At 40.5% G+C, this 16688-nt stretch overlaps 1 protein-coding gene across 2 annotated transcripts in view; it reads right to left on the bottom strand.

Moving 5' to 3' along the window:
- Positions 1–431: 431 nt before the first annotated feature.
- Positions 432–16688, bottom strand: part of SYNPR (synaptoporin) — a 293628-nt gene continuing 277371 nt past the window's right edge. The window contains exons 5-7 of one of the 2 annotated variants that reach the window (XM_060163965.1): positions 5444–5635; positions 3880–3898; positions 941–1198 (exon numbers count right to left, since the gene is read on the bottom strand). In XM_060163965.1, the coding sequence (XP_060019948.1) occupies positions 1077–1198; positions 3880–3898; positions 5444–5635 (333 nt within the window). In that variant the 3' untranslated portion in view covers positions 941–1076. Of the gene's footprint in view, positions 1199–3879; positions 3899–5443; positions 5636–16688 lie in introns of both variants that reach the window. The other variant, XM_060163964.1, reaches the window with a different exon arrangement.

The following is a 16688-nucleotide window of genomic DNA, read 5'->3' on the forward strand; positions in this document are numbered from 1 at the left end:
GACTATGGTGTCTGATACCTACATCTCCATTATTCTAAGGAAACAAAACTCCATCCACACTCATAGTTATTGGGCCCATTGTTCATGGTCCATAGAATAAAAGCCACAAAACACCATAGAAAGTTACAAGAATGTAAATATTTAGCTAACTAAATAGCATAAATATTGGGCAATTTCCATCTACAACACTGAATATCTACTAATCAGGGAAAAACAAAAACCCCAAATCTTAGTTACAATGCATTCAGAATTGGATAAAGCCAGAGAGACAAATTTGCAAGTATACAAAGTAGTGAATATATTTCTTTAAACGTCCATTTAACAAATACGCGGTACAAACTGGAAAATTTTCATAAATACAGTTCAAATGTTCATTTTGTGAGAAAATGCTTATTCATGCACTAAATCATATGAGCACTGATTCATCAAATAAAAAAAATACAGAGTAATTGTCTGAAAGCAATACTTAGAGACTCACGATTCTACAGGGTCTGCAACTAAAGAATAATAATACATGCACGTTGTGATGCACCAAACAGTATTAGAGAAATCAGTAAAATGCCTTTCGCGTCAAAAATCGTAAGAAAACTCAATGCTGTTTAATTTACTTTACTTTATGCATATTACATACCAGAGACTTTAAGACAAAATGCTTCTACTATCTCAACACGCATACAAAACGACCATAAAAGTATCTGTGTATATAACAAGGTACTCTCCAATCAGCCATCTTGATGAATCATGTATCTCCTCATGTCATCTCATCTCTAAGTACCATTCATCACGACCCAGGCCTTGCTGCTTTAATGAGGACTACAGATCTCTTATTTACATTCAACACTCCCTGAATTAATAACTGATTGAAACTCTTAAAAAATTCTCCTGCCACTGACATGGAAGGTGGTGAGGCTGTCTTTGGAAGAATGCCAACACTACCCTGTTAAATCTGATTGGTAAAAGAAGCAGGGCCACCGGGCTGCTGGCCAAACTCATCCGGGGATGGCCCCAAACTCGCCTGCTGGTTGTACCCACTGCTTGATCCATAGCTGTCTTGGTTGTACCCGCCTTGGTTATAGCTACTGGAGTGTCTCTCCACTGGGTCTGAAAGGTATCTCTGGCTCGAGGAATGCCAGCCGGTCTCCTTGAAAACAAACCAGATGTTTCCAGCCCAGAGAATAAAGTTCAAGAATCCAAAGACCTGAAGGAGGATCAAAGCAAGTGAGTTGATAGACTGGACAGAAACCCCAGAAAAATCTCAGTTTCAGAAAAATCCTTCACAACACAAAAGGTCACTTTTCACCTCAATGTGGAGGCCTCTTCCAATTTCACATTTGGAGTCTCTGTTTCATTTAGAATATCTGACTTTTCATGAAGCCTTCCTACAATACATGTTAGGCACTGCATAAAAGCCTGTATGTATATCCATTCATTTAGGCAAAGAAGGTGCTATTACTACACCCATATTAAAGATGTGAAAACTGAGGTTCAGCAAAGATAAGGATCTTATTCAAGGTCACATGGCATGGTTAGTAGTAGACCTGGGACAAGCCCTGTTCCATCTAACTCCATAGACAGAACGCCTACCTAATCCATCACTACCTCCCCAGATGAGGTAATCCTCATGGTGTGTAAGATATCTTCAGGGGACACAGGTGCATTAATTTATAAGGTTTTCACTTTAATGATGGTGCATTAATTTATAAGGTTACCTTCACTTTAATGCTAGAGTTACTACTTTTCCATTTATTGAAATGATATAAATAAAATGAGTCAACCTAACAAGTATGGAGTGGGCTTCCCTGGTGGCGCAGTGGTTGAGAGTCCGCCTGCCGATGCAGGGGACGCAGGTTCGTGCCCCAGTCCAGGAAGATCCCACATGCCACGGAGCGGCTGGGCCCATGAGCCATGGCCGCTGGGCCTGCGCGTCCGGAGCCTGTGCTCTGCAACGGCAGAGGCCACAGCAGTGAGAGGCCCGCGTACCGCAAAAAAAAAAAAAAAAAAAAAAAAGAGTATGGAGTAAGCAATGGTACAGGTGGAATGCAGACAAGCACACGCATGGTAGTGTACACAGAGGTTGTGCTTCTTTGAATAATTGTACTTTCTGTGCCTCTCACAGTCAGAAGTGAATGCCCAAACCACACTCTGAATAAAGTTCAGGTTGCAGAGAGGTATGGAATGTTTTCTCAAGAACTGAATATGAGACTTTCCTATGGAAACTCCTCTCACTCTCCAGAAGGGTGTCCTTGGTGAGCCAGAGGACCGGGTATCACTTCTCTGGGGCCTGAGTGTTTGACGGAAGCAGAACTGTTTGCTTCTGTAAGAGGCCCAAACAGAGCAGTTGTTCCCCAGCCTCTTCCAAGGTGGACGCGTTGACTGGGAATTAAGCAAGGCAGTCAGTTTTAACAGCCCGCTTTTGGAGACAGACAATGATAGTGTGACACAAAGCTGTGATGACATTAAAGTATATCTAATAGCCACTCCAGCACGATGGTGTCCAAACAAAATGGACTTGGGCAGAGGCCATAGCTCTGGAGTAGGCTTCTAGAAGTCCCTTGCAGTGTCAAAATAATTTATCCCTTATTTGTTGGATGGTGGGATGCTTCAGAGTGCCCTGGTGGTGGGAGTGGCAGGCTAGGTAGTCAAGATGAAGGACTTCGGGGGCTTGAAACATGGGCTCCAAACTTCAAAATTTTTGCAGCAAGTGGATCAGGACACACTACCTGAATCTCAGTCTTGGAGCCATCCCCTCTGGCTTTGGAATTCGAGTGGCCTGGGCTCTGCAATTTTTTGCTTTATGATTCTGGACAAGGCAGTTAGCCTCTGAACATCAGCATTTTTTAAATTCTATGAAATGGAGACAATTATTCCTTCCTTGGGGGGTAGTTGTGAGGATTAAAGAGGATGTGTGTGAAGCAGCTAGACAGTGCTGGACACGTTAGTAAATGCTTACTGATTGCTAAGCTATGCTATGAATCACTTTCTAAAATATTCCCATGAATTGTATTCAGTTGACTCTTTTGCTGAGGCATAAACTGAAGCAGGGCTTTGCGGCCATATTCTTGAGGTGCCAACAGCCAAAACTGAGCATCTAGGCGGCTAACCAATCGCATTGAAGACTGGGTTATCCAGACCTCCCTCCCTCCCTTCCTTCTGCTCTTTCCCCATCCCATCCTTTTGTCTTCCTTTAACCTTAACTGAGATTTATGTAACATGATTTTGTGCCATGTTCTAGGCTCCTTGCTGAGGGAGATACAAAACACAAATAAGGTACTTATAGTATAATAGTTGCATGATCAAAATGAATTAGGTAATCACTGACACAACTCTAATTTACATATAGGACGTTTTAACCATGTGTACAATAACTAGGACACTTTCCATCAAAGGGGAGAGCTTGATTAAATTACACCTCTGTAAGTATAAGTTGATATATGAGTAGAAAAAATGATCTTGGAATCTTTTCAGATATGAAGGGATGGCTCTGCCCAGGACTATAATTTTACCTGTTTTCTATTCCTTGGTCCCTCCCTTTCCCCTGATGCTACTTTGTTTCTAAAAAAGGGATGCTCGAGAAGAGCCTAGAAATCAGGGAAATGCAACTTAAAAGTAAGTACATAAACAAGGCATTGCCATGGGCCTATTTAAGGAGCGGTGATGTCTTTATCGTCATCACAGAGGTATCACAGATCTCTTGCCTGGCACATTTTAGGGGCACATGAGCCCTCGAATTTGTTCTTGCCATTTTGTTGCAACTGAAATCAGAGTAGGGATTTTGATTCTAGCCTAGATGTGGGACAACAGAAAGAGAGACTGAAAAACACAGTACATAACATGAGAAAGAATGGAGAGAAGACATCTAAATTATCTGAGGACATGTACCATCATTGCTTCCGTGAAGCTGGAGGAACAGAAGTAGAAATTATGGATGGTTCGTCCGTTTCTGGTACTTGTGACCCAACCATTATACCCCATATAGGCATTGGTACCAGAAGTGGGATACAAAGAACGGATTTTAGGGATACGAAGACTGTTTTGCTTTAGCCAGTTTAAATGGAGTTTTCTCCCACTAGGAACTGGAGCACACAAACACAGATCCAGAATGATAACAGCACCAGACCTGCCCTTCCACACACGATGTGCTTTGCTTTCCATCCATTCTTCTTTTGATTTTTAAGACATACGTCACATTGTTTCTCATTCAAAATTTGCATCTCCTAGTCTAAACTTATTAGAGACATCAGAATCAGAATTAAATGGACTGTGCAGGATGTCATAATTTACTAGAAGAACTAACAAACACACTGAACGATTTTATCTTTCTTCTCTTAAATTCTGAGATCAGGGTTATAATAACTTTTATTAAGCACTGCCTGTAAACAAACTACAGAAGTAGTGGGAAGTATTTTAATGTATACCTCAAACTATTCATCCATAGCTGTGGCCAGAAGTAAATAAAAATTACTGTGAGACCCTAATATATGGTTTATTTCAATGTTTACTATCTTATTACTAAGGCAAGATGCACAGTCAAATCACCAGCAGCTGATTAGCCACACTTTCTCCCTTCTTAAATGCCTTCTCAGATTAAATTCCAGAAAGTTGTAGAAATATAAGTTAACCTTGAAGCAAAGATAATTAATTTTTAAGGGTGGCTAAAGAATGTCGATCCTTTATCAAACACTCTTTTATCAAACACTGAGCCCTCTATTATTCGGTAACTACTGCTTTTCGCTGCTACTATAGCTTCTGTTTCTCAGATGCGGTTTCTTTCTTTGGAGTAACACAAGTTCTTATACTCATAAAATAAGAATCCAATTTAGTGGCCCTGCTATCTGTCAGGTGTTCTGTCTCCCTGTAAGAGCCATACACTTGATGATAATATTTGACTGTTCAACTAATACAGTTCGGCTTTTCCAAAGTTATCAAGCAACTAAATCAGAAGCATGGAGAAGATTAAAAAAATTACCATAACTATTATAGGTATTTTTTATACTTTGCATTTCTATCTGTACCCTACTGGGTCTGCGTATTTTTCTCTAGACAATCAACTGGGTGTATTCTAACTACGTGTGGCTGGAACAGTGTTTTCTTTCCAGGAAACCTCTATGCCATCAAATATTCCTTTCAACTTCCGGCAGACTTCAGACTTAAGGTTTAGATTTTATATCTGCTTCTGGCTTAGAATTCTGACTTGACTGTCATCCAAGCAACAGCTGCCAGTACCTGCTGGGCTCTTATTAAGAACTCTTTAATTGGCAGCATTAAAGTCTATGGGTAGAAAACTGGAAGGCCAAAGGATCGTCTTGCCTGTGGAGTGAACTATCACCTTTTAGACTGGACTCATTTCAGAGGCAAAATTCCCCAGAAGACTCCTGAGATGTTTTTCTGACTCCTGTGACTGGCAAACAAAGATTTGGGAGGTAAAGCATAGAGGGAAACATACCACAGAAGTGTTTAGGCTGGACATCACAGGGCTGTGGACAGCCATGCATTTGTTGGACGGCTGTTTGCAAGCTGACATCAGTAACAATACTTCTTTGGGATCCGTAGCAACCTTGACATCAGACAGCCCTTTTGCCCAAGCTGATGAACCCACCAACCACAAGAAAGAAAAGACTACAGTGACGATGAAGTCCTACAGAGACAAACAGAAAGATAAAACAGGAAGAGAAAAGTGAGTTCTAGAAACAAATTGATTCATTTATACAACTCTTTGGTTTGCCTTTTGAAAAATTCCAAGACCCCATAGCATTGAAACCATGTTGAGAAACAAAAGAAAGTTTTGTGATACTGTATTTATATTTCTAGAGAATAGACTTATTAAAATCACAATAGTAAGAATAACTTTTACTGAGCACTTATTATGTGAAGTATTATTCCAAGTTTACATGTATTAATTCATTTAATCCTAACAACAGCACTATGAAATAGATGCGAATTCTGTCCCCATTTAACAGTTGAGGAAACTGAGGCACAAAGAGGTTAAAAAAGATTCTCAGAGTCATGAGTTAGTAAGTGGGGTGGGGGGGCAGGATTCTAAGCCTGGCCGTCTGCTTCCAGGACCAGTGAGCTTGACTATTCTATACTGCTTTTCATGTCTGCTTTAAGGAACATTCATGTTTTTATTTAAAACAAGTACCTTAAGTTAAAAAGACTGAGGTCCTGCTTAAGTTAAATATGACACAATAGAAATGAATCACTTTCCATAAACAAACTTTATGGCTGAAGTCAGGATCTATGTCCTTGGAGTAAATATGTTATTTTGGGGAGCTAATGCAACCCTTTTCCCCCCTACTACCATTTTATACAGAGGGATGGTATACTGTACTAAGGTATCTCATATGAGTTAAAAGCTCAGTCTATCATCTATAGGCCTGGGGTTGAATCCTGACTTTGCTGCTTACTAGCTGTGTCCTTAGGCACTTTGCTAAACTATTAATACTTGAAGCCTCAATTTAACCCTCTGTCAATTGGGATAATAACAGTACCTGTCTCACTGGATGGTGGTGAGGAGTGAAAATGTGTGTGTTTGCCTCTTTTCCCCAGTGAGAGGTCAGCTCTGTGAGGGCAGGGCCTTTGTCTCTTTTGCTTATTGTTGGGTAATTGGCAGAGGAGGTGCCAGCAACATTTGAGAAAATAAATGAAAGAATAAATGAAAGAATAAATGAATATACAAAATGGTCCCAACTGGGTTCTATAAACTTCTGTATAGGAGCTTACCAGGTGGTAATGGTAGGATTAAAGACGACTTTTGTTTTATATAAACTTGTGTATTTTAAAACATTTTATAATTAGACCAAATAAAAACAGCATGGCAATGTGATCAAGGCACTGATTCATTATATCAATGGTTCACCCAGACAGAACTTCAGGTGGCCCTATTTGTCCTTACAGCAGCACCAGGATTTATAATTAGACCACATAATAAATGTCATTAGAACTGAGAGTTTTAGCATCAAAAGTTTCAGAAAGCAGCCTCAAGCCAAGTTTTCTATACCTGAGCAAAGTGTGACGATTTGGCACCTATGTCAAAATTCTAGCTAGAGTATAAATTAGCCTCAACTTTTTTTTTTGGTCTTTTGCTAAGCCTAAGTTTGAAGCTACATTCAGGGAGAGATGTGGGAGCAAAGCCCTGACCCCACTTTCCTCCCATTCTTTAATCTACCAAACCAGGTTCATTTTGCCCCATGCTCAGCAAGCCAAAAGCCCGACAGGCCTAGGACTGCAGCAAAGAAAAGATTTTTTTCCGCGATAGAGCCAAGCGCAGGGATGGGAGAACAAATCTCACATGCACCCCCCAGAAGGCGAGGGGCTGGTGGGTGGTGGGGTATTTATGGGATGAGGAACAAAGCAGCAGGGCGGGCAGAGGCGTGCTGGGCGTGGGGAAAGGTGATTGGAAAAAGGTGCAGGAATCCTCATTCTGCACAGGTGTCACGAGGCTACAGGCCTCTGCACGTGGCGTTTTCGACACTCTGACGCCAAAAGGTCACCTAGAGGACACTGGCGCATGCCCAGTTGAAGGGTTGTTGGTCCCATCCTCTCTTGACCAGCTCATCTGGAACTAGACACAGCTGACTCCAAGTTCCTTCTGCCTGGAGGACAGGCAAGTCTTAAAACAACCTTGATTAAGGAAGGCAGGTGAAATGGATTTAACCCACAGCTTCCCTCCAATTGGCCAAACCCAATTGGAACCCCATGTGATCCGTGCAAGTCACCTCTTGGACATACAACATGGTGGACAGGGCAGAGCGTCCATCAAAAGCTGTCCCAAACTAGTGGCTGTCTTAGGAAACAGCTGCTGTCACATTAAATGTGCTGTCACATTTAGAGTGCTTCCTATATGCTAGGCACTCTGCTAACCACTTACAGACATCATTAGCCTTACAGCGAGGTACTGGGGTTAGCCCTGCTTTTCTTAGGAGGAAACTGAAACACAGACAGGTCAAATACTTTCCTTATAACTAGTGCCTGGCTTGACAACTGTGCCATATCATGAGCTCACCCTCACCCTCAGTGTAGCTGGATTCACTTTGCTAAGTCAGCTTTCAGGAATACCAGAATAAAGCTGTGAATCAGGGAACACAGAAATCAAACAGCAAGATAGAAGCTCAGCTCACAGAAGAGCTTTGGATTTTTCGAAGAGAGTATCACAAAGCAGTGGCTGGATGGGATAACTTTCTGGGTCCACTCACAGATTTATTTCATTATTTCATTTGGAACACTAATAAAAGTGACACCTGACTTCTAGAGAATGTCTAGTTTTTAACACACTATGGCAGAAGATCATTTGATCTTCACAATAACTGCATGAGGGTGAAGACAATTGTACCCATTTTACAGATTCAGGGAAGTTAAATGATGTGTCCGAGGTGTCATAAGTAACAGAGATTTGAATTCAGGACATTGGGCTCCATGTTTAATGAGTGGTTTTCCATTATGCCCAGGTGTTCTGAAATTTGGGCTACCTAATTGTGGAGACACAGACATAGCAGTAAATAACATTGAGCTACAGAGGAAGAAATGCTTTCTCCTTCAGGATTCTCTTGTAATCTGAGTAGTAAAGGAGAAAGTCTCAGCTGGATGTTAATACGTCTCTAACACCTATTTAACAAATATTTAATACCTACCTATCAAAGAAAATTGGCCCCAGGCTCAGAGCCTTCAGGCAAACAATGGTACCTGGCTGGAATACAGTACTCTTTATTTTCTAATGATTCATTTCTATGTTTATCTTCTAATTATGTCAAATAATGCTGGATTTCTGTATCCAGGAGTGGTACAGGAGTTTCTTAAAAAATAAATTTTATTGAAGTTACCAAATAACTGAAAGAACAACAGTAAATAATTTCTGGCCCACATGACAGAAGCAGGGCAGAGAATGTCTGAGGTTTGGAAAGATCTGCATGGCCACATCCTGGGCTGGGAACACTGAGACTCTAACCCAGTGCTATCTCATAGGCATAGAATGGGAGCCAGAGATGTGAGTCACATATACAACTTTCAGTTTTATAGTAAACACATTAAAAAAAAGCAAAAAGAGATTGGTGCAATTAATCATATTAATACATCACATGTATTTATATAATACTGTTCAATATATAAAAATATTATCATTTCATACATTATAAAATCATAAATAAGACATTTTACTTTTTTTGGTATTAAGTCTTTAAAACCTGGTGTAATTTATACCTACAGCACATCTTAATTTGGTATTAGCTACATTTCAAGTGTTCAACAGTCACATGTGCTATGGGACAGCATAACACCAATCCACAATTAACAAGTGGAAGCACTTGTTGAGGGTCCACTGAAAGTGATGCCCTTTGTCTTGTTTTGGGTCACTAATGCCACAATTTTTCTTGGTACTTGAGTCTGAGATGGCCCTGGTAGCCATCTTTCAGCTTAGCTTTTACAAGGCCAGCACGCCTCTTGCATCTGTCCTGGCCTATAGGATTTCTTACGTAGGTTGATAGGATGGCATAATCCATTGCCCCAGTGGTCTGGTGGAGGACTGAAGCCAGATCAATGACCAAAGGGAGGCTTGGTTTTTTGGTACTGGCAGCCAAGGGAAGAGATGGGCCCACAGAAACAGCTCCACTAAGTGGGAGCTACATTTCAGCCTAGATGTAGGGGAAACGTCTGACTTGACCCCTCTATTCTCAACACATGTACCAGGATGGTGACTGGTGAAATGGGATGAAATATGGAGTCCCATTTTACAGATGGGATAAATTACTTAAACCCAGCTTGAAAGATGCAGAGCCAGGATTCGGACCCAGGGAGTTCAGCTCCAGAATCTGTGTTTTTTTTCTAAAATATTTATTGGAGGACAGTTGATTTACAATGCTGTGTTAGTTTCAGGTGTACAGCAAAGTGAATCAGTTACACATATACATATATCAGAATCTGTGTTCTTAATCTATTATAAGAGCACTCTGTTGCTTTTAGAGGCCCATGATTTTATTGACTCATAATAAAAATTAAGTTGCAATATTCATACTTATGGCTATCATTTACAGAGCAGTTACTACGTACCAGACACTGTGTATTTCACGTATCACTCATTTAAGTCTCATAATAACACTTTGAAGTGGCTATTGTTGACCCCACTTTACAGATGAGAAAATCAATGTTCAGAAAGATCAAGTGAGTTGCTGGAGGTCTGAGAGTCACTAAGTTGCTGAGCTTTGTTTGCGACCAAGGCTTGCAGGGCTTCAAAGCCTGTGTCCCTCATCAGAAGGTGAACATCATTATATTCCAAACCAGCTTTGATGGGGGGCGCACCGTGTGTCAGGCCTGAGGTTGATGTGCTTTACACGTTTAGCCTCAGTTCAGCCTAACCACAACCCTATGGAGTAGCGTCAGTTTTTCTATTTTACAGATGAAGGAGGAGGGCTTAGAGAAGGTAAGTGATTAGAGGAATTGGGTACCAAACTCAGACCTGACTCCAAATCCCATTGATTCGTTCATTCGTCCATCATTTTACTTGTCCCTTTTCCCAATCATATGTTCAGTATTGATTATTTTCCCACTCTGGGCTGGGTACTGTTCTAAAAATGGAGGAGGGGCTGGCAAACACTGGCCAAAGAACTGTTCCCGGCCCTCAGGTGGTTTACATCTTTGCCCTTTCTGCACTGTCTGGGTTGTTTTATGTTATTACTGCCAGATACACTATCAGCTAATCAGGATCTTGCAGAAAGAAAGCTGCAGTGGATGGGGTTGTTCTGTTACAGGGGCTGAGTAATAATCAGTCATCTGGTTTCACATGTGAAGAATCTGGCTGACACTGGAGAATCAATGTAGGATTTCATTTCTTTTTCTCTTCAGTTAAATTTGATTATGATCGACACACTGCACTTTTTCAGTCTGTTCCCAGAGAACTTTATCAATTGATTTGTGGTTGTTCAGTTGTGGAACTGAGGCCTCCTGTTTCTTCTTGTTTTCTTTTCTTATGAAAAGAAAAAAAAATTTTATGCATCTCTCCCTGTAGCTCAGTGAGAGACAACTGATTTCATAATCTGGGTGCAAGAAGGAGGTGTTCTTGGCTGTTTGGTGATCTTGGAGTAGATGGCAAGGTCTTCAGTAGCTTTCTGCAATGCTGTTGTAAATCACAGGTTAAAAACATTCCTTACAACCTGCTCTGAATTCCAATCGATCCAGCCTAAACCTTTCATTACAAATAGCACAAACATTTCCAAACAAGTCCATAATAATATAAGAAAGTTAATAACTGCTCAAAATAAATGAATAGTAATAATGTTACTAGTAGTAGCTTCTATTGATTCAGTGTTTACTATAAGCCAAGCACTGTTCTAAGAACTTTACATACATTATTCTACTTTCTTCACCAAGAATTTGTGAGGTAGGTCTTATATATAGGTTTTTAGGAAAGAATCACCTAGTAGTTCACTCTACAGTCTTTGGAATCTGGTAGCCCTGGGTTCAAATCTCAACTCTTTCTAAGTAGCTCTGGGACCCTTTAAGCCTCAGTTTTCCAATCTGTAAAAAGGGGCAACAATAACATATATTTTCATAGGGTTTTTGCTAAGGATAAATGAGTTAATTCAATAAAATGCTTTGCTCAGTGCTTAACACAGAGTAAGCCCTCAATGAATTCACACACACAAACACATATATAGGCAAATTCTATACATGATAATTAAATATATAACAGTATAGAAAAGTGTATTAGTATTATTCAGTGGGTTTTGATGGTCAGATTAGGTGGTTCATTCATTTATTCAACAAATCTCTAGTAAGAACCAATTAGATGCCAGGTCTTAGGAATACAGTAGTTAATAAAAACAGACATGGCCCCAGTATTCATCCTGTTGGAGGAGAACAACTGACTCACATAACCACAGAAGAATGTGTAATTGCAAATGGTGATAATGGCTTTGCAGGAAAGGGACTTGGTGTTTTTAAAACAAACAAAAAATGCGTGTGGGTCACTGGCCAGTCTAGAGGGACGGGGAAAGCTGCACAGATCTGGTTGTATCCAGAATTCTTTTAGGTTTGTCCCTTGGGTGGCTCTCAAAGCAGACTCATGTTGAATAATAAACACACTACAAAATGACTTATCTGGAAGGCCTATGAATTGTTGTGTAGAGGGAGCTTTGGGCTTCTCTTTACTACCTGCTTAATCTATGCCCAAGAAGGATGCATGCTGACAATGGTCAGGACCAAGAGGGAAGTTTGAGTGGGAGGCGGGGAAGCTTGTTTATTGGGAATTTTGGTGGCCCACATGTCTGCTGAGGCTATCAGGTTTCTGCACTTGCTTACCTGTAATTCTCTCCCTCTAAGAAAGCCAAGCAATAAACAGAGTGAGACCCAGGGGTAAAAAGATCTAGGATGGATCTGCTTATGTATCTAAATGTTGGCAGAAGCGTATTCCTGCCTTTCCGGACCCTTGTACTCTACAAGTTTGTAAGCCTAGGAAAACAACCAGGGATGCTACTGTTTCCAGGTGAGTTGCTAGCTTATGTAGAAAATGACTCTCTTTCCAAATAGTTGGATACAGGTTTTGACACCTCTACCAGTAAGTACAGAAACAAGTAAGATGCCCAAGTCTTAGACCAGAGGTGAGGCAACTGCTGAAACCAGTTTAGATGTCTTAAAAATAATTGGGAAAAATCATATTTGTAGAGTTAGTCAAGGATAAGTCTGGAGATTTAGAGATGCTTATTGAGCATCTTATCAACCTTTTTTATTTTTATTATTTAGCATTTCTAAAAGATATTTGGGCCTGCCATTAAGCAACTAGGTGAAAATACTAAGGTTTAAGCAATTAACCAGCTTTGTCCACTTAACGTGAAACATCTGGGCATAGTAAACATATCTGGAAAACATCACATGTCAGGCGGCATAGAGATGAAACATCTGGAGGAAATGTAGTATATAGGAGACACGGTGGGAGGCTTGAAGTCAAAAGCAGCCCGATTTGAACATGTACCTTGGACTACAATGTACCTTGTACCTTGGACTACAATGTTCTTTCAATGTGTGAACAGACAGGTCGAGAGATAGATATGACTTGGGAGTCATATGTATGTGATAGCACACACACACTTTTAAAAAAACAGGTGACACACAACTACTTTTTTTCCTCCATACAATGGCAAACAGTAGAGACATGGATAGTTAAACTATCAGGCAATCCAAAGTAATTTCTTAAACTGTCTAAAAATTTAAGTTGCCCCACCGCCAACCTATATTTAAGAATGGATACGTTTTATGGGAAATCATTTCAAGTAAGCTACACTGAGAAATTGTGACTCTGAAAATGCTAGCAGACCTTTTAGGGGCCACCTTCCGAAACAAGTCAGCTCCTTTTTGAACCCTGCTCTGTGCTCTCTTGCTATCACCTTCCCTGAAACTGAAAAAAAAAAATGCTTCTCTGGAATTACATAATATTAGAGTGGGAAGGAACTGCTGAGGAGATAAATCCAGGCTGTCAAATACTCCTTTGAAAACATAATCCTATTATTAACTTACTATTCTACACTTACTGAGGTATCTCCAGATAGGACATGGAAGAATTGCTATGCACGGCTGGAAATAATACACAGACTTAGAAATTCTCTGGGCTTCAGTGTTGACATCTGTAACATGGAATAGGAGTGCTTACCTTACAGGATTGGTGTGAGGATTAAAATTAAATACAAATGTTAATCATGGAGACTGGAGTATTTTCATTGTTGCATTTATGATGGTGGTAAAGGTGATGTAACCTTCAATAGACATGGCCTGATTATGTCATGGTCAGTGATATTTGACAATGAATTCAGCTGTAATGACTTGCTTTTCCCCCCCTCCCCACTCTGTATTCTGATGTTCTTTCAAAAATACATTCACTCTGCTGAGGTTAACTTCATATGGCCAAAACTTTGTATTTTCTTAATACAGTCTAAAGTTCGAGTCAGTGGTTCTTTGTGGGTAGAGCTTCAAACCTATTTGGCAATGACCAGGAGTGTGCCTGTCTGTGTGCGTGTGCGTGTGCGTGTACGTGTGTGTGAATATATCATCGGGTTACAATACATGATAGAAAAGAACTGGGATAATTGTGTTAAGACACGAAAGGCCATTTGAAGAAGAAGGTCTGCCTGGGATACGTTGGTCACTGCTACATTCTCAGAAGGCACACAGTATGTGCTATTTAAATTCTGTTCCTATATTGACCTCATTCACTGGAATGTAAGTTCCTTGGGGATGGAACAGGCTTAGCCACCTGTGTCCCTGTGCCTAGCCAAACGTCTGGCGTGACTTCTCATCTATACCCACTGAATGTAAGAAGAAAGGGAAGAGACTTCACATTTGGCAGTCACCCAGAGTGGAAATCATTTGGATTTCAAAAATCTCACGTTTTGTAAATTATTTCGAAGATATAAGAAACTCCTAACACTGACTGCCTATAAAAAATTACATGACTGGAAGAAAGGGATGGAAGAAGGGTTTGGGGGGTTTGTTTTTATTATTTTTCTTTAAATCTATCCCCCCGTATACCCTTTCAAATAACTGGATTTGAAAACTTTAGTATAATTTTAGAATAGGCATATTTTACTGGATTTGACCTTTGGCAATTGTGAGAAACTCTTCTGTTTAGGGGAATGATTATGATTATATTTCACACTTCCCTCCCACTGACATTTTTTTTTTTTTTGCAAGTGAGCAAGCGGTGTTAGCACAGTTAGGTTCATGAAAAGAGCTGTTATTTTTCAAGCATTGCTTCTGCCTTCCTAGAATTGAAGACCCATTATTCTGTCATATATCAACCCATCTGTCAGCCTGCAACAGATGGTTAAAACGAAGAACTTCTAAAATACCAACGAGGAAATTATCCTGCACTTCACCATCCACAGCTTAAATTCAGCCTGACTTAAGAAAATTCCTTCGCCACTTCCCCGCTCACCATACAAAGTGAAAACGAGGGAAAATACTACATTTGAATTACAAATTAGAAGCCATTTCCCGAGAGGATGGTTATTGGATTCATCGATGCTGGCTTCACTCTGCCAGTTGGGGAGAAGACAGACCCGGGTTCGAGCCTCATTTATGCTGGTTCTCAGCTGCGTAGCCTTTGGTAGTTTATTTGAACTTGTGGGTCCTTATTTCCTCAACTGAAATAGTAGACAGTTAATGGCCTGTCTTAGAGAGTTACTGTGGGAATGAAAAAAGAATGGCTAATCTGTGGGACAATATCTTGCACAGCTAGGTACCCAATAAATGATAGGTATTATTATTTTCATCATCAGTTCTTCCTTCTGTTCTTAGCCTATTTCTCATAAGTCTATTCCAGATGGAAGATTCTGTGTCTCTGGCAGGCAAGATTTGAGCAGGTGCCTAAGGACAGAAGGAAGGCAAACATGAAAAAGTGGCAAGGTGTGGATGAATCTGAGTGTGTGTCTGTCTGTAATGTGTGCTGCGTGCATAGTGTAACTCATGGAAACACGGTGTTGTTGTTTGGTGTGTGTCTGAGGTGAATGAACAGGGAGATGCGTGGAATTGAAATGTCATTGCCTTCTGCAGGAATCCGTTTTTTGTAAGCCTGAGGGGACCAGGGACTTCTGCCCAAACACTCCCCCAAAGAGTCATCATATGTTTTCCCGGTTTTCGTTTTCAGTCTGGATGAAATAAATATTTGTGATTTATACCCTGTCGAGGCATAAATATTAATGGAATCATAACTTATGTTTCTTGCTTTATTTAGCTGATTCCACTTATTTTTGTCAGTTCTATCATATTCCCAACATATAACTGTTAGAATGTAACGCTCACAGTTTTTTTGCAGTGGGAGTTTTGGGGAGGATAGCTTCCTTTTCCCCAGTGCTATTCTTTTCTAAGCGCCAATGTGTGTGATAAGAGAGAATGGCAGGCCTGAAAGCTCTGAGAAGCAAGGTGTGTCCAAGAGCTGCGCTTCTCCACTTTAGGTGCCACGGATCACCTGGGTATCTTGTTGAGATGTGGATTCTGATTCTGGTTCAGTAGGTCTGGAGTAGGTCTGAGAGTTTGTACTTCTAACAAGCTTCCAAGTGATGCCAGGGCTGCTGATCCAGGGACAAACTTTGAGAAGCAGCGTCCTAGCCTATGTGGAAACTTCCTCCCTAAAAGTGACCCAGTCCACACCAGAATCCACTGCTCACCACTCCTGCTCTCAAGGGCTTTCCCGCTATTTGCACACATTGCCACCCTGCCTCACTTTCGTGTAGGTAGGTCTCATTTTCCCACTTCAATTTTAAGATAACTTTCTTCTTATTTTCTCTCTTCCAGCATTTATTAATTTCTATCCACCAGGCACTGTGCTGAGTGTTAACCTCATTTAATTCTCAGTGATAAGGTAGGTACTATTATTACCATCAATTAACAACTGAGAATATAGAGGTACAGTGAGTTGAGATAAATTGCCCAAGGTCACCCACCAAGCAAGTGGTAGGCCCAGGACATATACACAGTTTGACTCCAGAGCCTGGGCCCTCAACCATTATGGCTTTGCTAAGATTATGTCTTATTGAAACTGTGTCAAATATATTTTTATACCTACTGCCACACCTAGTCCAGTATCATTTTTAATAGATATAAGCAGAGAGAGTAAAAATCTGTTATACAAATAAAGAAGAAACATGTATGCTCTTTTTTCCTTTTTTTCCTTTTTGCTTCCCAAACTGATGGCTTAATGAAACCTGTGGAGT

Source organism: Lagenorhynchus albirostris, chromosome 10 (genome assembly GCF_949774975.1).
Source record: "Lagenorhynchus albirostris chromosome 10, mLagAlb1.1, whole genome shotgun sequence".
NCBI classification, from domain to species: domain Eukaryota; kingdom Metazoa; phylum Chordata; class Mammalia; order Artiodactyla; family Delphinidae; genus Lagenorhynchus; species Lagenorhynchus albirostris.